Source organism: Canis lupus, chromosome 35, assembly GCF_048164855.1.
Source record: "Canis lupus baileyi chromosome 35, mCanLup2.hap1, whole genome shotgun sequence".
Taxonomy (NCBI): domain Eukaryota; kingdom Metazoa; phylum Chordata; class Mammalia; order Carnivora; family Canidae; genus Canis; species Canis lupus.
Genome location: NC_132872.1, coordinates 2,314,415 through 2,338,923, shown reverse-complemented (window position 1 = coordinate 2,338,923; position 24,509 = coordinate 2,314,415). Strand labels below are relative to the sequence as shown.

At 54.8% G+C, this 24,509-nt stretch overlaps 1 protein-coding gene across 1 annotated transcript in view; it reads right to left on the bottom strand.

Annotated features, from left to right (window-relative positions):
* Positions 1-6,868: 6,868 nt before the first annotated feature.
* MUC4 (mucin 4, cell surface associated) overlaps positions 6,869-24,509 on the bottom strand; it is a 20,039-nt gene continuing 2,398 nt past the window's right edge. Inside the window, exons 4-21 of the mRNA XM_072812520.1 lie at positions 23,847-23,935; positions 21,703-21,882; positions 21,388-21,513; positions 20,355-20,474; positions 19,921-20,129; positions 19,235-19,316; positions 18,728-18,895; positions 18,300-18,401; positions 17,684-17,917; positions 16,480-16,617; positions 14,697-14,878; positions 13,079-13,238; positions 12,405-12,584; positions 12,137-12,210; positions 10,927-10,991; positions 10,605-10,843; positions 8,347-8,509; positions 6,869-7,482 (exon numbers count right to left, since the gene is read on the bottom strand). Of these exons, the coding sequence (XP_072668621.1) occupies positions 7,275-7,482; positions 8,347-8,509; positions 10,605-10,843; positions 10,927-10,991; positions 12,137-12,210; positions 12,405-12,584; positions 13,079-13,238; positions 14,697-14,878; positions 16,480-16,617; positions 17,684-17,917; positions 18,300-18,401; positions 18,728-18,895; positions 19,235-19,316; positions 19,921-20,129; positions 20,355-20,474; positions 21,388-21,513; positions 21,703-21,882; positions 23,847-23,935 (2,719 nt within the window). The 3' untranslated portion in view covers positions 6,869-7,274. The remainder of the gene's footprint in view (positions 7,483-8,346; positions 8,510-10,604; positions 10,844-10,926; positions 10,992-12,136; positions 12,211-12,404; positions 12,585-13,078; positions 13,239-14,696; positions 14,879-16,479; positions 16,618-17,683; positions 17,918-18,299; positions 18,402-18,727; positions 18,896-19,234; positions 19,317-19,920; positions 20,130-20,354; positions 20,475-21,387; positions 21,514-21,702; positions 21,883-23,846; positions 23,936-24,509) is intronic.

Here is a 24,509-nt window from a genome sequence, read left to right as displayed (position 1 = left end):
AGCAGGGACCATATTTTCTCAGTATCCTTTGAACCTAGCAGAGCGCCTGGCCTGTGGTAGGATCACAGAGAATGCCTGTTGGATTGACCTGAATTTCAAGTTCTGGACATAAGCAGATCACAAGAAAGTCTGCAGTACTCAATTATTCCTCTCCTCTAGCTCGTAAGTCGAGTTATTATTATTATTATTATTATTATTATTATTATTATTATATTTTAAAATTAAATGTGGTTATGGGGCTCCTGGGTGGCTCAGTCGGTTAGTGTCTGACTCTTGATTTCAGCTCAGTGATGATCTCAGTGTTGTGAGATCGAGCCCCACTTCAGGCTCTGTGCTGGGCGTGGAGCCTGCTTAAGATTCGCTCTCTCTCTCTCGCTCTCTCTCTTTCTCCCTCTGCCCCTACCCCACCCCTAAAAAGAAAAAATTAAATGTGGCTAATCTTTTTTCTGTTGTAAGAAACCTTGCTTGTGAGTTCACGATTTTGAAAAATTCAAAAGGACCGAGAAAAAAAAGGCAGAAAGAGAAGTGGGAGAGAAAGAAAAACATCTGTAAGCCCCACTTCCTATACACAGCTACCGTCCGTGTAGACATTCAACCTTCCTGCCCAGTCGGAGACTCCTACATTCGGTACGTCCAAAGCCAGAGTCTTAATCTGGATCCCAAGCCGGCTCTGCCTGTGTCCGCTCCCTCCTGGCAGCCACGTCCTTCAGTTGCTCAAGCCAAAGTTCTCAAAACCAGTCTTCATTCCCCTAGTTCCCTCACTCTTTACACCCAGCTCGCCAGAGGATTCCACTGGCTCTCCTGTTGTCAAATTCTCCAGAGTCCGGCCTTTCTCAGCCTCTCCACTGCCCCCCCTCCAGGCCCAGCTGCCACCGTCCCTCTCCTGGATTCCTGATACCCTCGCGGCTCTCTCTTTCCACCTTTGCCCCCACGCCCGGTGTCGTCCCAGGCTCCGCTCGGCGGCAGAAGCCCTGTGCCCCCTGCACACCCTCCCAGCCCTCTGCCCCCTGCACCTCCCCAGCCCTGTGCCCCCTGCATACCCTCCCAGCCCTCTGCCCCCTGCACCTCCCAAGCCCTCTGCCCCCTGCGCACCCCCAGCCCTGTGCCCCCTGTGTGTCCCCAGCCCTGCCCCCTGCGCACCCCCAGCACTGTGCCCCCTGCGCACCCCCCAGCCCTGTGCCCCCTGCACACACCCCAGCCCTGTGCCCCTGTGCACCCCCCCCCCAGCCCCCTGAACTTGCTCACTTCACTGCAGCGACGCTGACCCCTCGGCGCCCGGGAACCCATCAGGCCTCGCATGCACTGCTCAGTTTGCTCAGAGGCCTTCTCCTGCAGATACCGACCTGACCAACAGCTCCACCTCCTTCCCCCTCTCTGTGGGGCCACCCGACCACCTCCTCTGCTTTGATTTTCTTCTTAATGCTGATTCCAACCTAACATAATACATATTTTATGTATTTGTCTTATTATCCGTCTCCCTCAACTGGAATGTGAGCGTTCGCTCACTCCGGCTCCCTAGCGTCCTGCACAGTGCCTGCCGCATGAAAGGTGCTCGGTAAATATTAGTTAAATGAGTGGAGGAAACCAGACAACTTCGACTATTGCTGTGCATAAGGGCAGTACGTGTATTCAGCTGATCCCCTCCCCCTTGCATGATGAGGCAGGGTGAGGTTTATAAAGTAGGTTGGACAAAAATAATTCAATCATCCTTCCCAGCATTTTTGCCAGGCCCTGCAACAGAAGAGAGGCATGGTGTGTGCCATGGGGGGTTATTCGCTGATGTCTCTTCCCCACAGGGGCTAAACTTAGTAGGGGAGGGTGGACATATACAGAAAAAAACAAACCAAAAGAACTTATTTACACCATATATGGCAAAACCAGAATCTCCTTAATATACAAAGAGTTCTTACAAAGCAATAAAAAGGGAAATATGCCAGAGGAAAGTAGGACTATAAATGTTTTCCAAAAGCAGGAATATATCTTCCTTTTTGGGTAAGAGCTGTGTTCAGATGAACCCCACACCACAGATTTGAGAAATAAAAGATGTGCAAGGCAAAAAAAAACAAAACAAAACAAAACAAAACACAAAAGCAGGAATATAAATGTTTTCCATGAAAAAGAAACCAGTAGGAAAAAAAAAAGGCAGAAAGAGAAGTGGAAGAGAAAGAAAAACATCTGTAAGCCCCAAAGTAAATTGATACAGTGAGGTATTCTAACTATGTGCCAATAGGTAAGGACTTATAAAAATTATAATTTCCATGATGAGGGTGTGGAGGGAAAGGATAGTCTTAAACACTGTTGGTGTGAATGAAATCGGCACAGCCTTTTGGGAGGACCATTTGACTATCTAAAGACTTAAAAATGTGCATCCCTTTAACTGAGCAATTTCATTCCAAAGGGTTTATCTTAAAGAAATAATTAGGAATCTGTGCAAAGACCAATAAATCAATGTATTCATTACAGAACTGTTTATAACAGCTAATAAAGGAAAAAAGACAAAACAAAATGTCTCAGTGTAGTCATTTGGTTAATAATAGTGGGGTGTGTGTGTGTGTGTGTGTGTGTGTGTGTTCCCAAGTACCTTTCACACTGTCTTTAAGGGCTCCCTTTCCAAAAGCTAGTCCTGTTCCTACCAAAGGAACAAAACTCCCAGCCTTGTATATCAGGGTCCTCGTGATCAGGGTTCCCAGCTCTGTGTCTCGTAGACCCGCCTGCTATGTCTTATGTTACTTCCACAGGTAACTTCTCACTACTTCCCTGTCATACCTGCTTTGATCCAGAGAGTTTGTACATCATGACTCTTGCCCCCAGGATGCTCTCCCGCTCTCTGGTCCCTCCATCTGGAAAACTTCTGTTCATGCTTAGAGGCCCAGTTCATTCGGTGCCTCCTTGTGGTGGCTTTCCTCAAATTCCCTGAGGAGGGTCTAGTTTCATCGTCCCTTTATGTTTCTGTTATGACACTTAACATACTACATCCTGCTTCATTCGCTTATGAGTTGGTTAAGTCATCTGTGCTTCAGGACAGGTGCCATGCGGTACTCCTCCCTGTAGCCACAGAACCTAGCGCAGAGCTCTGTACCTGGAGGATACTCAGCTGTTCGCTGCATAACTGAGAGGATGGGCCACGTGAGCAGGTGACCATGAAATATGGGCACTGGGCTCTGAAAGGTGAGAAAATAGTATTTAATATTGAAATCTAACAAAATATTAATTTAACGATATCATTAAGCTACACTATAGTTAGGCATGAATGGATGTGACATAAATCCCATTTTTTCAGATTTATTTATTTTTTTATTTTTATTTTTTTAAAGATTTTATTTATTTATTCATAGAGACACAGCTAGAGAGAGAGAGGCAGAGACACAGGCAGAAGGAGAAGCAGGCTCCATGCAGGGAGCCTGACATGGGACTCGAACCCGGAGCCCCAGGATCAAACCCCGGGCTGCAGGTGGTGCTAAACCGCTGCGCCACTGGGGCTGCCCCAAGATTTATTTATTTATTTATCCGAGAGAGAGAGAGAGAGAGAGAGAGAGAGAGAGAGAGACACAGGAGGAGGGAGAAGCAGGCTCCCTGCGGGGAGCCTGACGTGGGACTCGATCCCGGGACTCCAGGATTGCGCCCTGGGCCAAAAGCAGGCGCCAAACCACTGAGCCACCCAGGGATCCCCATAAATCCTATTCTTAAGTAGTTTTTCTTTTCCTGCTTTGCATTTATTTGAATCGAGGATACCTGATAAAGTGGATAATTTATTTTAATTACATGCATATAAGGGCATATATGTACATGCAATGCTGATTACTGTTATTGGAAGCCAAAAATTTTGTAAAATATAGGCTATGCCAATTAGAAGCATTTGGGAACTAAAGTGTATAATTATGTGTGTGTGTGTGTGTGTGTGTGAGAGAGAGAGAGAGAGAGAGAGAGAGAGAATTACTGGAGATGACCAGAATTAGCAGAACTAATGCAAGAACAGCAGCAAGAACCCGAAGGCCTGGGGAAAATTCTCCAGTTATTTAAGACTTAAAGGTGTGTGTGTATGAGGTGAAATGGCACATATTTCATGAAAATGGAGCGGGGTGTGGACTTAAACAAGATAGCCTGGCTAAAGTCACCTGTGACAGCACAAACACACAGGCAAAAACACAAGGCCGTGACGAAGACAACGTGAGGTGGGACTATTGTGACAAGAGACTTCAGCTGAAGCTCCCGCCACAGCCAGTCCTTTGTTCAACCTCTGTAAGGGGCGGGGGGCCACCAGTGAGTGGAAAGCACTGAATGGCAACTGATCCCACGGGTGTACCCCAAATTCAAATGAGTGGGCGTCATTTTTTGGCATCAATAAATGTTTACATTGGTCTACGCTGCCAGTTATCCATTGTTTGCTATCTTGGTCTTTAAAAGCTGCTCATCTTAAGCTCATGGGGATTTTCTGGAAGGTTCCTTGGAGAACAGGGAAGTATAAGCATGTCTCCAGACAGCTCCCTTTAAGGGTGCCCCGGGCCCACTGAGGGTGTTTCAACTGCCTGCACCAACTGGGAATGGGGTGGAGGCTTCTCCCCCTCTGCCAGGCTAACACGGGCCTGGAACCCTGAAGAAGGGTCCATCAGTTCTTCATTCTAGGTGCATAAGCAGCAGAATCCACATCACACAGATTCGGCGGGTGGGCTGATCTGACTGCACCACTCACCAAGAGGCCTTTCCTTCCCACACAGACACCTCCTTACTTTTTCTTCTTCTTCTTCCCTTTTTCTTTTAAAAATGTATTTATTTAAGAGAGAGAGTGAGCCAGTAGGGGTAAGGGAAGAGAGAGAGGAGAGGAAGAGAAGCAGACTCTCCGCTGAGCGGGAGCCCCATGAGGGGCTTGATCCCATGACCTGACCCAAAATCAGGAGCTGGATGCTTAGCCTGCTAAGCTGCCCAGGGCACCTCCTTCCTTTTTCATGACACCCTCTCTGCACACTCAGTGCCTCAGCCATTCTGACCAGGTTGCCAGGCAAAATATAAAACCAGTTAAATGAGAATTTCATACAAATAATGAATGCCTTTTTTTTTTTTAAGATTTTTTATTCACTTATTTGAGAGAGAAAGAGAGCAAGCAAGCACAAGCAGAGGGAGGGGCAGAGGGAGAGAGAAAAGCAGGCTCCTCGCTGAACAGGGAGCCCAGGGTGGGTCTCGATCCCAGCACCCTGGCATCATGACCTGAGCCAAAGCCAGATGTTTAACCAACTGAACCACCCAGGTGCCCCACTGTAGGTTTTGTTGTTTGTTTTTTTTTTCAATCAGGCTGAAGAAGTTTCCCTCTGTTCTTAGCTGGCCAAGAGTTTTAGTGTTTGAATTTGTCTAATGTTTTTTTTCTGCAACTATTGGTATAATCATATGATTTTTCTTCTTTATTCTGTTGATGTGATAGATTGCACTAATTGATTTTCGATTGTTGAATCAGCCTTGCAACCTGGACTAAATGCCACTTGGTCATGGCATGTAATTCTTTTTATTCACTGTTGGATTTTATTTGCTAATGTTTTGTTGAAGATTTTTGCATCTATGTTCATGAGAGATAGTCCTGTAGGGTTTTCTTATGGGTTTTTTTTTTTTTTTCTGGTTTTGGTATAGGGTAACGCTGGCCTCATAGACTGAGTTAGGAGGTATTCCCTCTGCTTCAATCTTCTGAAAGAGATTATAGAGAACTGAAAGAGTCTCTTCCTGCAGTGTTTGGTAGAACTCACCAGTGAATCCATTTGGGCTATGTACTTAATTCTTGATAAATGAATGCTAGGATTAAATAAATGTGCGCATGTGTATGTATTTTAAGTAGGCCCCACCCCCAACATGGGGCTTGAACTCATGACCCCAAGATCAAGAGTTTCATGCTCTACTGACTGAGCCAGCCAGATGCCCTAAATAAATGTGGTTTTATATGGAGGCTTGATTACACTTTGGGGTGTTTGAGGGTAAAGTCACAACGTTGCATGTATGGGAGGGGCTTCACCTACTGTTAAGAAAAGCATAGTTTAGGGTCTGCTCAGGTCAGAGAGCACGTTTCTCCTGAACTTCCTCCAGCACCACTTGCTCACCCACAAGAGTGAGCCTGAGCACCAGGATCATGTCATGTGACCTCCTTTCCTACCCTATGGTCCACACTTGTTTGGACCAGTGATAGACAATTGACATAAGCTGGACTAATCATATTCTCCCCTCAGGGAGTTGGGATTTAGGAGCAAGAGGCAGCTCTCTAGTTTCTCCATAGAGGTGGAATTGAGGTATTCTAGACCTAGGAGCTGTGGACCAGTTTTTGTTGGACTAGTTACACCAGATAGGTGTGACGTTCTTTCTGCTAGGAGAGAAGATGAGGTGGAAACCGATCATGTGGCTGGGAATGGGCAGAGAGGGACCAAGGGATCATGGGGTGAAGAGACTCAGAAGGCTCCAGTGGGGCTCAGGAAAGGACAGAGAGAGTATATTAGGATTGTGTGCTCCAGGTCTAAGGAGGGGGTGGGTGGCATGCTTCTCAAATTGGTTCTTGGAAAGGGAGTTGTAAGCCCTCTTCCAGCGAACACAGTGGGAGCCAGAGCAGATAGGTAAAGGCACTGTGTATTTACCCTCTCGGAACTGTTAGAGGGTGCCCGGGTGAGTCTGGGCTACTCCATGGGGGGGTGTCTCTACTGTCCTCCTCAGAAGGCCAGGCTTTGGCTTACATTTCTTCCCCCTGGGAAGGGGAAGAAGGTGACGACGTGGAGGCGGAAGCAAGGACCGGGTGGGCTGGAGCAACAAGCTTCCCAACAGACCATGGCTGGTTCCAACCCACCTCTCCCCTCTGCTCCCTGTACCTAGCCTGTCAGCCACACAAGGAAAATCACCAGTGGAATTCACAGCTTTGGAAACACAAAAAGTCAGAAGGATTTTACTTAAATAGACTTCAACTAGAAGGAAACTGGAGGGTTTTTTTATACAGATGAATTTTGGCTTTTAACTTGGAGCCATCAGCCCATTAGTAACTCTGATGTGTGTGTTTGTGGATCGGTATCCTTGTGGGTACATCTGTGAGAGAATTCATCCGGGTCTTTATGGCTCCTTCCTGTCTGTCTCTGTATTGACTGAGAAGGTGTGGTCTTGTCTTTATTATTATGTATTTCCTTGAAGAATCCTGAGTCACCTTTAAGCACCTTTTTCTGAGTCTCCTCAAAGGATCGGTGCCACCTGCAAGTGTGTGGGTGAGGCTGGGGTGGGTCCTGAGGTATCCTAGGTCACAGCTGCCCCTTTGGGGCCAGGCCTCAGCCTTCTGAGTCCAGGCGGTGGGAGTAGTGGTTCCCGGGGGAGTAGCGCCAGAAGCGCCAGAAGTACAGGACCGCAAACCCCACAGCCCCCAGCAGCAGGAGGATGAACAGGGCTCCAAAGAGGATTCCGAAGAAGGCACTGAGCTTCATGCCCAGATGCTCACAGCGCTCGCCCCAGGGCGTGTAGATGGAGAAAGGCACACAGCTGTGGACAGAGGGAAGGGACAAGGTCAGCAGTGGGGATGCCCCAGGAGGTTTCCCTCCACAGGCTGGGACTCTCCTCTGGGGAAGGAGGCAGAACCGAAGAGTGCCTACTGGGTAGGGGAGACTGGCAGGGGTGACTTCACCTGGACTAAGCTTCCCCTGGCTAGCGGGGTGGGGCTGGCTGCAGGTAAGGGGGTACAAGCTGAGGCCCTGGCTCCTCCCAGCCCTCCTGGGACCCTGGAGGGGAGACAGCTGGGTGGATCTGGGGCTGCAGGGGGCACAAGGGTGGACACAGGGCACTGATGGGGTGGCCCTGCCCTTCTCCTCCTTGGCAAGCCTGTAGACTGAGTGCACCCCCCTCACGGGAGCTCCTCAGACTACTGATGAACCAAGAGGACAGAAGATGTCAGCTTGAGAGGGCCTCCCCCGGCCGGTACTCCTAAGGAGGGGCAGGGCTGGGCCTAGACCCAAGGCAGTGGGTGCCTTCCCGCAGAGACAGCAGAATGCCTGCCCCAGAAGCAACACTGGGTACAAGACTTTGCCTTTGGAACCCACGTTCTGTTATTTAACCTCCTGGCTACCTGGGCAGATTCATTACCTACCTCTTCTTTAAAAGGGTCATACTACCTACCCAGAAGCTAAGTGTCAGTGTTAGAAGTCATGCAGCATCTTTATCCACACAGAGTAAGTGCTCACACATCTTTTCTATGGTCCCTTTTTCTCTGATCCCTGCTCTCTGAGTCATCAGAGAACCATTCTAACTTCCAGACACCACCAGGTACCGTGGCATTTCTACGCCCCTTGCGGTATCTGTGCCCGGCCTGGAGTCTCCGGCTCTGCTCGTCCTGCCCTCTCCCCGACTCACCTGCAGCGGGGCCCTTGGGGCAGGTGCTGACACTGGCCTCCGTGCTTACAATAGCCCTCACTGCACGGGGACACGCAGGTGAAGCCGCTCTGGGGGCTGTAGACCAGGCGGTAGTCCTTGTAGCTGTTGCATTTGAAGTAAGCCTTCAGCGTGCTCACGTTCACTGTCAGGACACAGATGAACATGGAAAGCAATCAATAGCACCGGATCTATACCTCTTCAATCGGGAATTCTGTTTTCAGGCATTTATCCTGAGAAATCCTTGGAAAAGCATGCAAATCTGTATGTTCATGGACGTCCAGAGCAGCGTGGTTTATAATAGCAACAGTGTTTAATAGGTGAGGTTTTGTTAAACAAGGAATACTGTGCAACCAGTAAGCACATGGTGTGGAAAATGCATTGGTTAAGAGCATACGCTTTTTTTTTTTTTTTTTTTTAAGAGCATACGCTTTGAAGTAAACCAGACCTACGTTGAAATTCAAGCTCTACTACTAACTAGTTGTGTGCTTTGGGGAAATTTCTTTTTTTTTTTTGGGGGGGGGGGAAATTTCTTAACTCCTTCAGCCTCAGTTTCCTTATCTTTGTTGATTTTATTTTTTATATTTTATTTATTTATTCATGAAAGACACACAGAGAGAGAGAGAGAGGCAGAGACACAGGCAGAGGGAGAAGCAGGCTCCCTGTGGGGAACCTGATGGGGGACTCGATCCCAGGACCCCAGGGTCACAACCTGAGCCAAAGGTAGACGTTTAATCACTGCCCAGTTTCCTGGGCAGCCTGGGTGGCTCAGTGGTTTAGCACCACCTTCGGCCCAGGTTGTGATCCTGGGGTCCCTGGATGGAGTCCCACGTCAGGCTCCCTGCATGGAGCCCGCTTCTCCCTCTGCCTGTGTCTCTGCCTCTCTCTCTCTCTCTCTGTCTCTAATAAATAAATAAAAATAAAAATAAATAAATAAACAAAATAAAATACAGCACACTGGGGGCACCTGAGTGGTGCCGTTGGTTAAGCATCTCATGATTTTGACTCAGGTCACGATCTCAGGGTCTTGAGATCGAGCCCGTCATCAGGCTCCATGCTCAGTGCGCAGTCTGCTTGAGATTCTCTCCCTCTCCCTCTGCCCCTCCCTCCTCTTACTCTCTCGAAAACAAATAAATATTTAAATAAAATATAGCACACCACATTAAAATGTATGATAAAATAATAAATGGGAACACATATACAATATACAAGGTAATATGTTCACAATTGCTTAAGTAATAAGGTCACCAAACATTAGGTACTACTTGATCCCCTTATTATAAAAAATATTGGTATGTGTGAAGACTCCTAATGCATAAAAGAAAATTCAGAAGGATAGGTGCAAAATGGACTTGTCTTTGGGGCTTGGAATTACACGTGATTTTTTTTCTCTCTTCCTTTTGTTAATCTGTGTCTCCTCAAGTTTCTACAATAAACATATTGTACTTGTATAATAAAAACTGTGGGGTTTCTTGGTTGGCTTTCTTTAACAAAAGGCACAGTCAGGTCTAGGGGAGTTGTGTCCGTATGCCACCCCTAACGCCCTACCACACATACACAAAGTAGTTTGGAGGATTTCACATTGTTGCCCCCAGGAGGGAGGAGGCACTGCCTGGATTCAATCCCACCCTCAGTGACACAGCGGCTTCCGCAGGGTTTGGTGTGGTCACTGCCTCACTCCTAGGATAGGGTGGTCTATTCCTTTCCTCCTCTGGCAAGCTTACCAACTGATCCCATTCTTGTTTTGGGGTAATCAGGGATCATCACAGCTGACGGGGACCTCAGAAATCCCATCTATTTTTCCACATGGGGGTGTCAAGCCTTGGATGGGGGATGGCTTCTGCACAGGGTCACCCTTCAAGGAGGGGAAACCTCTGCCCCTAGGTCAGGTCTCCAGCCTTCAACTGAATTTCCTCCAGCTGGAGGGCAAAGGCAAAAGGGATGTCCCTGTTTATGTTTATAAAGCACAATGGTTTTTTAACAAAATCATTACCAATTTCATCAAAAGAAAGAAAACCGTCAGCAGTGATGGTCAGGAAGGTGGCAATTAGAGTAATTGGTCTGTGAAACCATATCCCTGGGGACTCACCAAGCAATGTTTGGTGCTCTGCTCTTGAGTCTAGAAAGCTGGTGGGTGAAATGTTTAACGATTTCCCTCAAAAATGATAAAAAAAATCTAGTCCCCCTGTTCACCTGCCCCCTTGGCTGTCTCTGTGACTATGGCCAGGAGAGTGACTCACGAGCCAGCACACTGTGCACGTCTTCCCTGGAGATGGAGTGGAAGTTCACGTCGGTCCTGGGCCTCCCACTTCTGTTCTTCCTCCACCACGAGGCCTGGGGTAAGAACGCTTCCACCACTGCATCCAGCAGCTTGGTGTTCAGGAAGTCAATGACGGGACCCTGAGGAAGGTACTGGAACTTCGAGAAGACTCTCCAGTGTCTACGTAAACTTCCCGAGGCCGGCGCTGCACTGGAATTGCTGCGTGGGAGGGGCACCGTGAGGTGGTAAGGGTGCAGGTGGAGGGGGGAGACGCGGGGGCCAAGGGGGACAGTCCCACTTACATCTGTAGCACTTCCGAGTTCTGGAGAAAGGCCCGCACATTCAGGTTCCCCAGTCTGTAGGCCACCTAGGGCAAGGATGGGGGTGGGGGCGTGGGAGTGAGGCCCCACCCGAAGAGGACACCTCTCCCACTTGCATGTACTTATTTGTCCACATCTGGCTCCGTTTTGCACACGAGCACCAGGACCCACAGACTGCTTCTCACCATCTGCATCCCCACGCCCCAGCCTAGCCTGGTGGCCCTCGTGGGTCCCTGCTTACTGAACATTTGCTGGAGAGTCAAGGACTCTGCACACCTCCCTGCCTCCCATGACAAGGGGGGAATCTGAAATGAGTGGCCCCTACCTTTGCCTCCGCCCCCTGACTCACGCTCTCGTTCTCGCCCCACATGTTTTTAAACATTGATTATGTCCAGCTAGACCTAGGGGATGGTCGGGTGCTGGGGGTCAAGCTGACTCAGGAAAGACCCCTAGTTGGTGAAGTAGACAGGTGTCAACGGACTTCCCCTTACAGGGTCTAGATGCTGTTGTACCAGCAGTAGGAATAATTATTATCATTATAATTTTTGAGCACTTGTATTTTAGGCACCATGGTAAGCGCTTTACATACATTATCATTTAAACCTTGACACAACCCGTTGACACAGGTATTATGGGTATTTCTACTTTACAGATGAGACATCAAATAGTTTGTCTAATTATTGCACCTGTTCTAGGGAATGATTATTGCACCTGTTCTAGGGAATGTTCTAGAGGATTAGAACCCGGGTATGTATGACTCTGGAGCCTCAGCGCTTCAGCTATTGTGCTACTTGGCGTGTGGTTGAGGTATGGACAGGGGCCTACGGGGCCAAGAGGAGGGAGCTGCTGGTTCCCTCTGGGAAGTCGAGGAGGGCTTCCTGGAGGTGAAATACCTTCCTGGGGTTGAAATACCATATGACACCCAAGTGCAAGTCTCTAGGGACACTCAGGAGGGAGGCTGGGGTGACTCGGCCACCCTACACCCGAGTTATTCCAGTCCCCTGGGAGGTCACTGTCCTGGGCTTCCTGCCTTCCCCATCCTTCCGCCCACCCTCCTGGGGGCAGGAGGCTCTGGGCCTCCTCTGGCAGTCGAGTCTCGATGGGTGGCAGATGTGGAGCCCGGGAGCAGGGCTGGGCCCCTGCTTGCCCCCTGCCAGGCCACCTCCCCACCCTGCTGGCCTGCAGCACTGACCGAGGCGTTGACATCGGCCACGGAGGCATTTTCTTCTTCACTGAGCCAGAGCTGGATGAGCCTCACCGGAAGCCCTGGAAATGGGAGACGCAGGCCACGGTCACCCCCGGCCCCGGGGAGGTGGCTGGGCCTGTCGGGGCGCCTTCCTCTGGCGACCCTGCGGCCGCAGCCCAGTGCCCGTGGCCCGGCGACCCGCCTCCCGCCTGTGGCCCACGGGGTCACCCTGGAGCCCCTCCCTCCGGGGCACAGGCCAGGCGGCCGGTGGTACCTGCAGGGGCGGCCGGAGTGAAGGGGTTCCCCGCCACCAGGCAGCGGCTGTCCGAGAAGGCGGGGTGGCAGGTGCAGGCCGGCTGGCAGTCCCTCTCGGGGGACACGTGGCAGTGGCCCCGGTTGTAGCAGTAACTGGCGGGGCAGGACCGGTTCCCACAGTGCAGCCCGGGGGCCAGAGCTGCGGAGGGAGGAGGCGGGAGGCAGGGAGGCCCAGGATCCTCGGCCCAGGGGCCCCCCCAGGACGCTCGGGCCCCCCAAGCCCTCTCGGCCTGCCTAGCAGTCCCCGACCCCTGAAGTCTCCCCCTCCCTTCTCCTGGTCCCCTGCCCGAAGCCTTTCCTCTGCATTTAGCAGACCTGCTGCAGCGGGAAGGGACCCCAAGGCCGCGGAGTGGGGAGCCCCAGCCTGCTTGTCTCGCCCCCTCCTTCCTCCCGCCCCGTCCCCTCGGCATCTGCTCAGTCGGGCCCGTAAGGCCTCAGGTGGTCACCGTGGTCACCGTGGTCACCCTCTGCCCGCCCAGTCTCTCGGCCTTCAGCCTCCCAGCTCGCCTGGCATCCTCACCTCCGTCCCTCCCCCCCATGGAGAAGGGAGACAAAGGTTGGTCCCAGGCCCCAGGCCCTCCCGGTGTCAACTGTCCCCAGGCCGTGCTCCTGCCAGGGCAGGTCCCCGCTCACCTGCACAGTGACGCCCGTCGCCCGTCAGGTGCGGGGGGCAGGCCTCGCAGCCCCTCCCGGGGACGCAGGCCACACCCGCGAAGCACGGCGCCTCGCACTGGTCCCTGGAGCGCTCGCAGTAGTGGCCAAAGGTGCTGGAGCCACACCTGCAGCGGGCCACCTGGAATGGGCGGCTGGTTACTGCGCAGCCGGGAGACCGACCGTGTTTCTGCGCCCCCCACCCCCGGCCTGGGAACCCACAGACCCCGAGTCCCCGTCCCGATCCTGCCAGCACGTGCCGAGCGCCGGAGCCCGCTGTGGTCCTGCTCCGAGCCCCCTGGGCCTCGCTGGACGGTTCTCTCCCCGACCGCTCTGCCCGGTGCCAGCCCTGGGACCCCAGCCGCACCACATCTCCTTGCCCGAACCCCTTCTTAGAGTCTACCTACTTCCAGGACTGGACATCTGGGGACACCTAAACTAATACATTGATGCCAATCTCTGTTTTTCCTCGTCTGTGTCTTGTCCCCTCTCTGCCCCCGGGCTCCTCCACCTCTACCCCTTCCCGGTGGGAATGCTCGATCGTGCTTCCCGAGAAGGGCGCCTGTAGGTGTAAGGAGCGAGCGGGGCGGTGGGGTATCGCCAGCCAAACACTCCCCTTTATGGCTCCTGCTTTACAACCCAAACAAAACAAAACAAAGTTTTTAAAAAAGCAAATGGGGCAGGATGGATAGACTAAGGCCAAACTGTCGTGGTTAGAACCGGCATGCACCAAGATAGTCTCTAAAATGAAAAGATCCTTCTTTTAGCTGGAAGGAGACAGTAGAAGAGAAAAACGAAGGGGTGTAGGGGCGTCAACATCATAGGGGACCTACACCCCTCTTCCCAACGCCACAACGAGGAGAGCCCAGAGAGAAATAGGCGTGTGGTGCTTGTAGGCAGACGCAGCCTAGGGCGCCTTATAAAAGGTGCCCCGTGTCTGAGCAAAGCACAGAAGCCATGGAGCACCTCCCTGGGCCTGAAGAGGAGGGAGCACGGCGCCTGTGAGCTGTGTAGGCACGTGCCCAGGGACCACAGGAGGCCTCCCTCCCCCACCTCTCCATGGTCCGGGCTGGGGGGCTGCCCGGGTGGCTCAGTCGGTTAAGCACCAGACTCTTGATTTCAGCTCAGGCCATGATCCCAGGGTCGTGAGCTGGAGCCCCCATTGGGCTTGCTGCTCAGTGAGGAGTCTGTTGAGATTCTTTCCCCCTCCCCTGTTCCTCCCCCTGCTTGTGCACGCACCCCCTCGACACGCGTGCACCCTCTCTCCCTCTCTCTCTGTCTCTCAAATAAATAAATAAATAAATAAATCCTCAGAACTGTGGAGCTGGGGCCCTCTGGGGAGCCTTAAAGGAGGCTGAGGTGGATGTTTCCCGTCAGCCTGGCAGAGTGGGAGCTAGGGGATTAAAATTCGGTTGAGCGATAAGCCGTGAAGACAGTTCTGTTTCTTACACACGTAAGTTCATGGCCTGAGATTGAGGTTGACTGTCCTCCCCTACCTTGGTTCCCAACACATACAATTCCCACTGAGACATCGCTTCCGTTCCCACTGCCTTTCCCCTCAACAAGGAAGTCTCCCTCCCACCCTCCTCCTTTCACTCACCTCCAGGGAGGAATTGCCCATCCAGCCCGTCTGATTATATAGACACTGGCTCCTGTCCTTGCAAGCGCAGACCACTGTCCTTGGCTGGAGCACAGATGACAAGTTGACTTTGACGTTTCTTGCTAGAATCTCCAGGGTGAATGGTTCCAAGGACTTTGGTGTCCACAGCAGTGTCCCGTTCTCTGCCCCAGGGAAGACAAGACCGTTAGGGCTGGGGGCCTCAGCTGCTTGCTGTCTGACACGTCCTGAGAGCTGATGTGGGCCTTTCTCCACCTCTCTCAGGCCACCCCTCAAAGTCATCAGGCATTTCCTTGAGCTCGGCTGGCTTCCTGGAGTGATCTTGGTCGCACCCCACGCTGGAGGTAGCATGAGCCCCACTGAGTGATTGCAGGTAGAACTCCAGAGAGGGAAGGCAGTTGCCCCCTGAAGAGGTGCAACCCTGCCCAGGCCTGCACCGGGATGGGACATCCAGGAGGGACAGAGAATAAGGCCCCAAGGCTAGGATCCCCTTGATGCTTCCCCAGGCTACCCTGTAGGCAAAACTGGCTTCCCCTTCACAGCAGCCCCATCCCTGGCCCTGATTTCTTGCCCACCCTCCTCCCGCTTCTTGCACCTTTGACCTTCAGACACCAGACTACAGTGAAACGCTGCTACGTATCAGCAAGGACTCTTCTGATCCAAAGGTGTCTTATGGTTTGTCTCTTACGGAAAGTCTCCTTAAAACAGCAGGTTGAGAATTGTTGATAGTAGGGGACAGACAAGAGCAGCTCCCAGACTATCACTCTTCAGGAGAGGAGCCCAGGGAGGGAGAAAATCTCCTGATTGGCTGGCACCTGGGAGGCTGCCACCTGGCGCCAAAGGGCGCAAAGAGAAAGAAAGAAAATGGGCCAGAGAGAGGTGCTCTGAGCTCAAAATAAGGTCCCTAATGGCTTTAGTTTAGCAAAGAATAGTCTTTAGCATAAGTGGTGCTGGCAACTGAAGGGAAGTTCAGGACGCCCGGGGGCTCAGCGGTTGAGCATCTGCCTTCTGCTCAGGGTGTGACCCCGGGGTTCCCGGATGAGTCCCACGTCGTCCGGCTCCCTGCAAGGAGCCTGCTGCTCCCTCTGCCTGTGTCTCTGCCTCTCTCTCTCTCTCTCTGTCTCTCATGAATAAGTAAATAAAATAAAATTTAAGAAAAAAAAAAAAAGAAGGGAAGTTGCATCCTGTGGGCTTTGACTTTTCCACCCAGGTCACGGTTTTAGGACGAGGGGTCTCCACACCAGTACTGACAGGCAGAAATGAGGCTTTGCTTGGTCCCAGTACAGAAGAGCAACAGGGAGAGACAGAGTTGGGCAATCGTGGTTGACCGACATAAAAATAATGAGAACCACGCCGAATGAAGCTATTTATACCTTTAAATCCTGTTCCACGTGATAGCCTTCTTTTAATAGATTTGAAAATGCTTTAGATCAGTATTTGTTAAATTGTTATACTCTATTCTAGTAATTCGGTGACCGCATCAAGCTGGTTAAAGATGATCGTGTTACTGGGTTTGGTGGAATGACCTTTGAATCACTTGCGCGGGCCCGAGACAGCTTTGCTCGCTGGCCAGACTTCCAGAAGGACATCGCTGCTGTTCACTGGGGGCACCTATCTGAATCATAGGGATCATTCTCGGAAATGCTGGTCCTAGATATTCCGGTGGAAAAGTGACATGAAATTGCCCAGGGCATGATAATGCAAAATTACCTAAAAAAGCTTGACTCTGAGCTCATCCCTTCCACCCGCACCCAAGGGCTCTTACTGAAGAGCTTGAAGTCACTATTGCTGTTCCTCAGAGTGAATGTGACGTGCTCAGGGTGGCTGGTGTACTGAACCAGCGTGGTCTGCCCCAGGTAGGCTTGCACCGCGTGCGGACCCTTGATCGACGGGGGGTACTCATCTGAAACACAAACAGGAGATTCGGGTTTGGGGGCAGGACACTCTCTTGCCTCATGGGCCTCGTCTCTCTCTGTCTAGTCCTCTGGTTTGTGGGAGGTGTTCTCAGGGCTAGGACCCACCTCTGGAAGCAGGAATTACTCCATGTACCTGCTTTCAGATTTCTGTAGAGCAGGTGGGGGTTGAATTGCCCACCTGGCCAAATCCTTACCTTCGCTTTATCTTCCCTCCCCAGACAGGGTTCAGGTCAAGCTCTCTCCTGATCAGAGCGCTCTGCTGGGCGTGGTACAAAGTGAATCAGGAACCAGGGTTATTCAGACCATCACAGAGTTTTGCCCTTGGAAGAGGGCTAGGAGCCACAAGGGTGATCTCCAGATGGGCATTGCATTTGCCAGGAAATAGAGGAACACGGTGGACATGCAATTTCCATTTCCCTGTTCAGTCATTCGGTCAGTCGCTGAACACATGCACTGAGCGCCTACCGTATGGCTGGTAGGGCTCTAGGTAGTGAGGACACAGCAGTAAACAAGTACTGAGAAGGATACCTATGGAAACTAGGAAATATGCTAGATAGTTATAAATGCTGAGGAGAAAAAAACAAAGCAGGGACGGCAAATAGGAAGTATGGGTAAATGTGAGATTTGGGCAGGCCGGCCAAGAAGGGCATTGCGGAGGAGGCGACTCTGCTTGCTCGCAGCCTTGGAGGAGGTGAGGGTGAGCCTGGGGCTGCCTGGAGGAAGGCTGTCAGGGCAGAGAGGGCCATGGATGGAGCCTGGAGTGAGGAGCGAGCCCGCTGTGGTTGGTGAACACGGAGAAGCCAGGAGGGCTGGAGTGGAGGGAGCAGGGCAGGGAGAAGGAGAGGGAGAGTTGGAGAGCTTCTGGGGTCAGCTTGGAAAGGGCTGTGAATGTCATCACAGAGTGAGCCTGGGAGTCATGGGAGGAACAACCTGAGCAAAAGAATCTGTTAAATTTTTAAAGGAATATCGTGAAAAGGGTGGGGCGGGAGGGGGGCTCCTAATCTGCCACCTAACTCTGCAAACGTCTCCCCGCGCGCGACGCACGCCACTTACTGAGGGTGGCGTTCATCCGCTGCTGACTTGCGAAGAGCATCCTGGTGTTCAGGCCCGTGTCTGTGTTTCCTGTGGCCAGGCTGTCATAGATGCACCGCTCATCTTCATGACACTTGGAGAGCAGCATTTCATTTAAGGTTTTATTTTTCTGCAGGCTGGTAAGGAAATCGGGGGTGAAGTTGGAAGGCGGATGGTCACCTCTCTCGCCAAGGAGTCCCGTATCATTGGTTTTCCCTGTAAGACACAGGATGCAATGGCGGTGGCACCAGGGATGGTCTCCAGCTCTACTCCCTCCCCTCACTTTATGTGCCTGGGGGTGAGCGAGGCAGATGCGGAGGGCTGGAGTGACTTCTGGCTTCTGAGGCCGGAAATGCCTACTCTGGTCAGTGAGAGCCACCCCTGCCCTTGTCTTCTCTTCCAGGTAGAGAAGCGCAGATGGGATGGGAGTCGGGGGACAAGTCTGGGACCGCACCAGAATCCTCAGCACTTCCTCCTGGCCTTTCCACTCCTCCCTCACAAAGGATGGAGGTCCGGTCCCACAGGCCTGAGGGACACGACGCTTTCCATCCCGCCCAGCCGCACCTGCCCCGAGGACCCTCAAGCCCTCCTCACTCACAGGTCATTCCGTAGTGAAAAAGTGAGGCCTCGCTGCTATTGCCGGGAATGCTGGAGCCATTGGGCATCCTGAAGTCGTCTCCTGGATTGCCATTCCAAACTCCTGAGGGACAGAACAGGAGGTCGGCCATCCTGGGACTGTGGCTCCCCCCGAGGGAAACCCCTTCCAGTTGCATCTGTCCTTGGCCCAGTCCTTCCGGGGGAGGAGAGAGGACCGTACCTCATAGCCCACCCTCTGTCCCGGGGATGAAGAGGGGAAATGGAGGCGGGGGTGGAGGAAGAAGGGGCGCGGGAGGGAGGGCTTCCCAGAGCCCATCCTCCAAGCCCCCCTGGCTGCCCTGAGCCGGAGCTTTAGGAAGCCAAAGGCTCACAGGGAAGCTGAGAGGTCTCGTCCCCGCCGCCCCGGGCAGGGTGGTGCCAGCTTCTCACCCAGGAGGCCCTCGGTGCGCCCCCGGTACTCCGCGGGGAGGCCGCACGAGGCGTGGAGGATGTTGGACAGGGCCCTCACCGAGACGGCCACCGCCCCGTCGAAGGCGGCCGACACCACGGAGCCCGCGCGGGTCACCGTGACGCCGGTGCTGTTGAATGTCTCCCGGCCTGGACGTGGGGAGACAGATGGGGAGCCCGGGGCCGGGACCCCGCGGCCCAAGACTTGGGGGGGAAGGGGCAGGGGCGGGGCGAGGCTCCGAGGGCCGCTTGGGGGCCTGGGGCCTGGGGATGCCTTTCCCAGGGGCCCCGAGCCAAGCCCACAGGACACCCCTTCTTCCCGGGGATGGGGAGCGGCGGGGAGGCCCGAAGCCTGGCCCGGGTGAAGAAGCTGCCGGCTGGCGGCCAGAGGAGGGGGCGTGAGGCGAGGCTCCCGGGGTGGGTGCCCCCCCAAGCCCCCCCAAGCCCGACCCGAGGAGGCAGGGGAGCTGACGGCTGTCCCCAGCCTACCTTCGTGCTGAGTCTCAAACGTCACAGTCTGGTTGTTGACCTGCACGCGGACCGTGTCATTGGGCTCGAGGAGCCATCGGACCTGGGAGAGAATTGGAGGAGGCCTAAGCCGGACCCTCGGGTGGGCCCAGGGCCTGAGCATGGAGGCCACAGAGGGCCTGGACCCGAGCCCCGAGGACGAGGCGGGTGGGCCTGACGGTGAGGTTGCGCCGCCGACAGCGCTAGGGCGCGGCATGGGCCGGCTGAGAGCGCACGTTTCTCAGATGATCTCATTTAAAGCTCACAACAGCCCCGTGAGGCAATATTGTCATCCTCAGTTTACTCCAAGAAAAGGGAGGCAGAGGCGCCCGGGTGGCTCCTTGGGTGAGCCTCTGCCTCGGGCCCAGGGCGTGATCCCTGGGTCGTGGGATCGAGTCCTGCATCGGGCTCCTGCAGGGAGCCTGCGTCTCCCTCTGCCTGTGTCTCTGCCTCTCTCTGTGTCTCTCATGAATAAATAAATAAAATCTTAAGAAAAGAAAAGTGAGGCACTGGAAGGTCAGTAGTTCCTCCAGGATCACACGGCTGATGGAGCCATGACCCAAATGGCACCGTTCATAGGGTCGACTCTCGACGTGTCCCCCGCCCCCGGCACCCCCTCCCTCTGCTCCCTCTGCCTCCTCCCCTCCTTGGAGCACCCCCTGGCTCACCGTGACGGGGCTCAGGCTGCGGGCCTCATAGCTCGCTGCAAAGGCAATGAAGTTGGTGGCCCGGGCGGAGCCGGTCTGGGCGGTGCGACCCAGCAGCAGGAAGGAGGAGTTTCCGTCCCAGGCCCGGACCAGCTGGAAGTCACCCAGCCCATTGAACGTGTAATTGGCACCGTCCAAGGTGGTGATGTGGGGGTCCCCAAACATCCAGGCTGGAAGAAAGGAGAGGCCACGCTGGCGCGGCTGGCGGGGTGCGGATCCCAGCCCCCCACGGCCTCCAGGCCAACTCAGGCCCGCGAGATGCTCACGGAGTAGAGAACATCCCCAAAGCGCCCCCCCCCCCCGGCGCCCAAGTCACATCTACGGTTGCTTCGGCCCCCTCATGGTGCCACCCACAAGGCCCCTCGGTTGGGCCCCACCGCCCTGCCCAGGCTCACCGGGCCTCGGGGGCCGGTACCCGGCGCAGCCCACGCGGGGCCGCCTCTGCTGGTACAGGGCGCAGAGCACGGGCCGGTCGCTCCAGCGGCAGCACCAGTTCTGGGGCTCCAGTTCTCGGCCTGTGGGGGAGAGCACATGTTGCGGGGAGACGCAGGACCTGCAGCACCCAGCTGGGGGTTTGGGCAACGGCGCCGGACTCGGGTCCTGCCCTGCTTGGTAACCTCGGGCCGTGGACCGGTCACCATCTCCCTCGCACGCTTGCTGGGGCAGCAAAGCCCCAGGGGCCCGAGCTCGTGGCTGTGGCTAAGGGGCTTGCTTTCTTGAAGGGTGGCGGTGGGTCCCCCTGCCCCCAAAGTGCAGGAGCGGGAGGGTATGACCGCCAGTCTGGGGACCCTGGAGGCTGCTGTGATGGCCGGGGGCAGAGCAGTGGCAGGGGGTGGAAGGAGGACCCACGCTCTCCTAATTTAAGACAACTGTATAGGGGTCTCATATTTAGGATGCTGCTGCTATTGATAAAGGACATTCGGGCACCTGATAGCTCAATCAGTTAAGCATCTGACTCTGGATATCAGCTGAGATCATGATCTCAGTGTTGTGAGATTGAGCCCTGGCCCCCAGCCCCGTGCTCTCTGGCTCTTCTGGAAGGTCTCTGTGGGAGATGACTCCATGTCTCCCCCGAGACAGCCAGGTAATCTGGGTCCTGAGGCACAGGGTCAGACTGGGGCCCCCTCCTTCCCCAGAACATGGCCCCATTCTTGTCTGGGGCCCTGTGGCCAAGTGAAGATGGGGCAAGAGGCACTCAATCATAAGTCCCTAGGATGGCAGCTGGAAGGGCTGCTGGAAGCTTCCCAGTGTTACAACATGAGGAAATCAGTGGCCAGAGAGGGTAAGGGGCTGGGAGGGAAGGGGGGCGAAAGGCTTCTTTCTTCAGATCCCACTACTTGGCTCGGAGGCCCAGGCCTGGTCTCTGACAGAGAAGGGTAGAGACTCCAGAGAAGGTGGGGGGTGAGATGTCCGTGAACACGCACGTACCAAACTGCCAAGGATCGTGCACCCTCCAGCCTTGGAGAAGCTCGCCCCAGGGCCCGTAGCTGCAGCACACGCCCCCGCGCCAGGAGGAGAAGCTGCACAGCTGCCTGCTGCCGAGGCCCCACCAGCCTGCAACAGGTACAGACACGCTCAGGCCCAGAGGCCCGGGAGCGGGGGAGGGACGGGAGGCTGGGGGGGACCCTGGGGGAGGGGCCGAGGGTGCCCTGGAAGGGACAGGTCAGGCGTGACCGGAGGGTTGGTGGGTGGGCTTACAGGGGCGGTGGGCATGCCCCAAGAGGCAGGGAGGAGCTCTCTTACCTATGCTGCTAGGCTGGAACCGCAAGTCCCACAGTCCCTGCTGCCAGGAGCAAGGGCAGGAGACCTGGTTCCAGCCCCACGTGGGCCACTGAGGCTGTGTCTTCAACCACTGCAGGCACCTGAGACGGTAGTTGGGCCTTTCTTCCTGGTGCAGGCTGTAGAGCTGCAGGCCCCGGAGGCCTAGCGGAACAGAGGAGGGAGGGATGCTGCTCCAGGGCCACAGGGCCGCACGCTCTGCATTAGCGACCGAGACCGACTCACAGATGCACCTTCTGCTACCGCCTCTGCCTCTCGGGACAGCCAGTCCAGGGATGGGACCCGTTTCAGTCTGGCCCCTTTATGCAACTTCCAGAAGCCCCTGAAGCTTGGATCTTAGGGGGAAACTCTGGGACAGTTGCCGAGCAGGAGGCCTCAGCCCCGCGGAGCCAGCCCCCATCTTCAGTGCACCAGTCCTCCACCCTCCCATATGCCAGTCTGAGTTCCAGTACCTTCCAGTCTCCCCGAACCAATTCTTCCTCATGCATCCTCTACCTCACTAAGTGGCAGCCACCAGCTCAGACACTTGGCTTCCATCCCTGACCCCCTCAGCTCCCCCAACACAGACGTATCAGTGGCCAAAGTAGCCAGGACAGAGGCCGATGCCCGGAAGCCAGCTGGGGAGCCACAGAGAAGCCGACATGTGAAGCAGGGCCTTGCTCCAGTACCGTGAGACCGAGGAAGCTTCCTCTGAGCCAGGATGCCATCCTCGGAAGGGAGAAGTAGGTGGGGGCAGAAACCCTGCCGGGGGTCGAATTTAAATTGACCTTTAACTGTAAGTTGCATAGTGCACACCCCAGCCGCCAGGAGCGAGTAGGGGGCTCTCAGGTCCAATAAGACACAATGGGACATAATGTATTGGGGTTTGACCCTGTTCCCGCACAAAAGAAGAAATTATCCAGATAACTACAATTTGTTAAGGTTTTGAAAACAATAATTATTGTTTACGGGTTATCTGTTCACGAGTCTTCTCCACAGTGGCCTGATATCCTGGGCAACGAATCAGATATTCTCTCCCAACACCCACGCGCACACACACTGTCATATTGTGCCCCCGAGGCCGCAAGCAGCTGCATCTCGATGGAAGGGCCCCGAATCTGACCGGGCAGCTGTCTCCACGAGGTGGCACCCATGATTTGACTTAGCTGCTGTTTCGCAGAAGTGTTTGTCGCAGAACAAATAGCACGTTTATGTTTCATCATCTGCGTGGCTGATGTCTAACGCTAAACCGTCCTTCGTTCTATGCACATTTGGGGAACTGTAATTTCTTTCCTCTTGGGGCTTCCGGACAATAGATTGAGTCACGTCCATGGGGCCTCCTGATACTGAAGCACCGGCCTTCCTAACAGCTATTTGAGAGCAAACGTAGGCAGTCTGCTCCTTTTGTTTTTCTTTTCTTTTCTTTTCTTTTCTTTTCTTTTCTTTTCTTTTTTTTTAAGATTTTAAACATTTACTTATTCATTCATGAGAGACACAAAGGGGGTGGGCAGAGAAGCAGAGACCCAGGCCGAGGGAGAAGTAGGCTCCCTGCTGGGAGCCCAATGTGGGACTCGATCCCGGGACTCCGGGGTCACGCCCTGGGTGGAAGGCAGGCGCTCAGCCACTGAGCCCCCCGGGCGCCCCCATTCCTCCCCTTCCTACTCCTGGCTCTCAGCACAGCGTGCAGCACGCAGCAGGTGGAGACGTGCTTCCGTGACGATGACTGCACGTCAGGCTCCTGGACCTCCTGTTGGTAGGGTCCCTTCTGGGATCTCACCCGGACTCCCTCCAGCTCCGCTCGGCCACCTGGAGTAGCGGCCTAACTGCCCACGCATAGCCCCACCTCCTGCGCGGCCCTGTTGTCACCTCCAGGACCCGGCCTCCCCGAGAGCTGGGTTCGGCTGGTCCCCGGCGGAGACCTCGCCCCACCCAAGATGCCCCACCCGAGGGCCCAGAAGGTCCTGGTGTCCCGGGCGGGGGGGCAGGTCCTGATCATAGTGGAGCCGCCCTGTCCGGGGACCCCCGTGGGATGGAGGAGACGCCGGGAGCCGCGGCTCGAGGACCCCCGCGCCGCATGGCGGAGGACAGAGGGCATTTAGGGTCCAGCCAGGTGTGCGGGGCGCTGTTACCTGTGTGGGTGTTCAGGAGCCGGTCGGGCTGGTACCTCTTCCACGTGGGCCCAGAGGACAGCGCGCTGTGGCCGCAGAGCCCGTCTCCGCTGCGGGCGGGGGAGAAGCCAGGCTGTCGCGGCGGTCCCGCCGTCGGGGCCCAGCGCCTGTGCCACCCCAGCGGCGGCAGGTGGCGGCCTGCACCCGTCGGCGGGCCGCCCTGGGAGCAGGGAGCCCTGAGCCACCTGCTTCACCTCTTCCCGCCTCAGTTTCCACATTGGGGGAAAGAGGGGACGGTTGGACCTGCCTCGCTGTAGTGTGGGGACCGAGTGCAGTGACATCCGTGGGTCCCTGTACACCTGCCGCGAGGAGCACCCCCCGGCGCTTCTCTGGGAGGGGAGCCTGCAGCCCCCCACCCCCTGTGTGACACGGGCCAGGCGGGCCACACGGCGGACACCCGCCCAAGGCGTACTCGGGACGTGCGACAGCCCTCACGCCCCAGCGAGCCGGCCGATTCCAGCCCTTTGCCCCTCTAAGCGCATCAGAAAGAGAGCGAAGGCGGTGGAATGACGGGGTCAGCCCTGGTCACAAGCCGGGGGTACGGGACGCGCCCTTCACAACCGGTGGCTCACACGAGCGGTGTTGAGACCCGCGGTCAGAGACTGAGTCACCCCCACACACAGG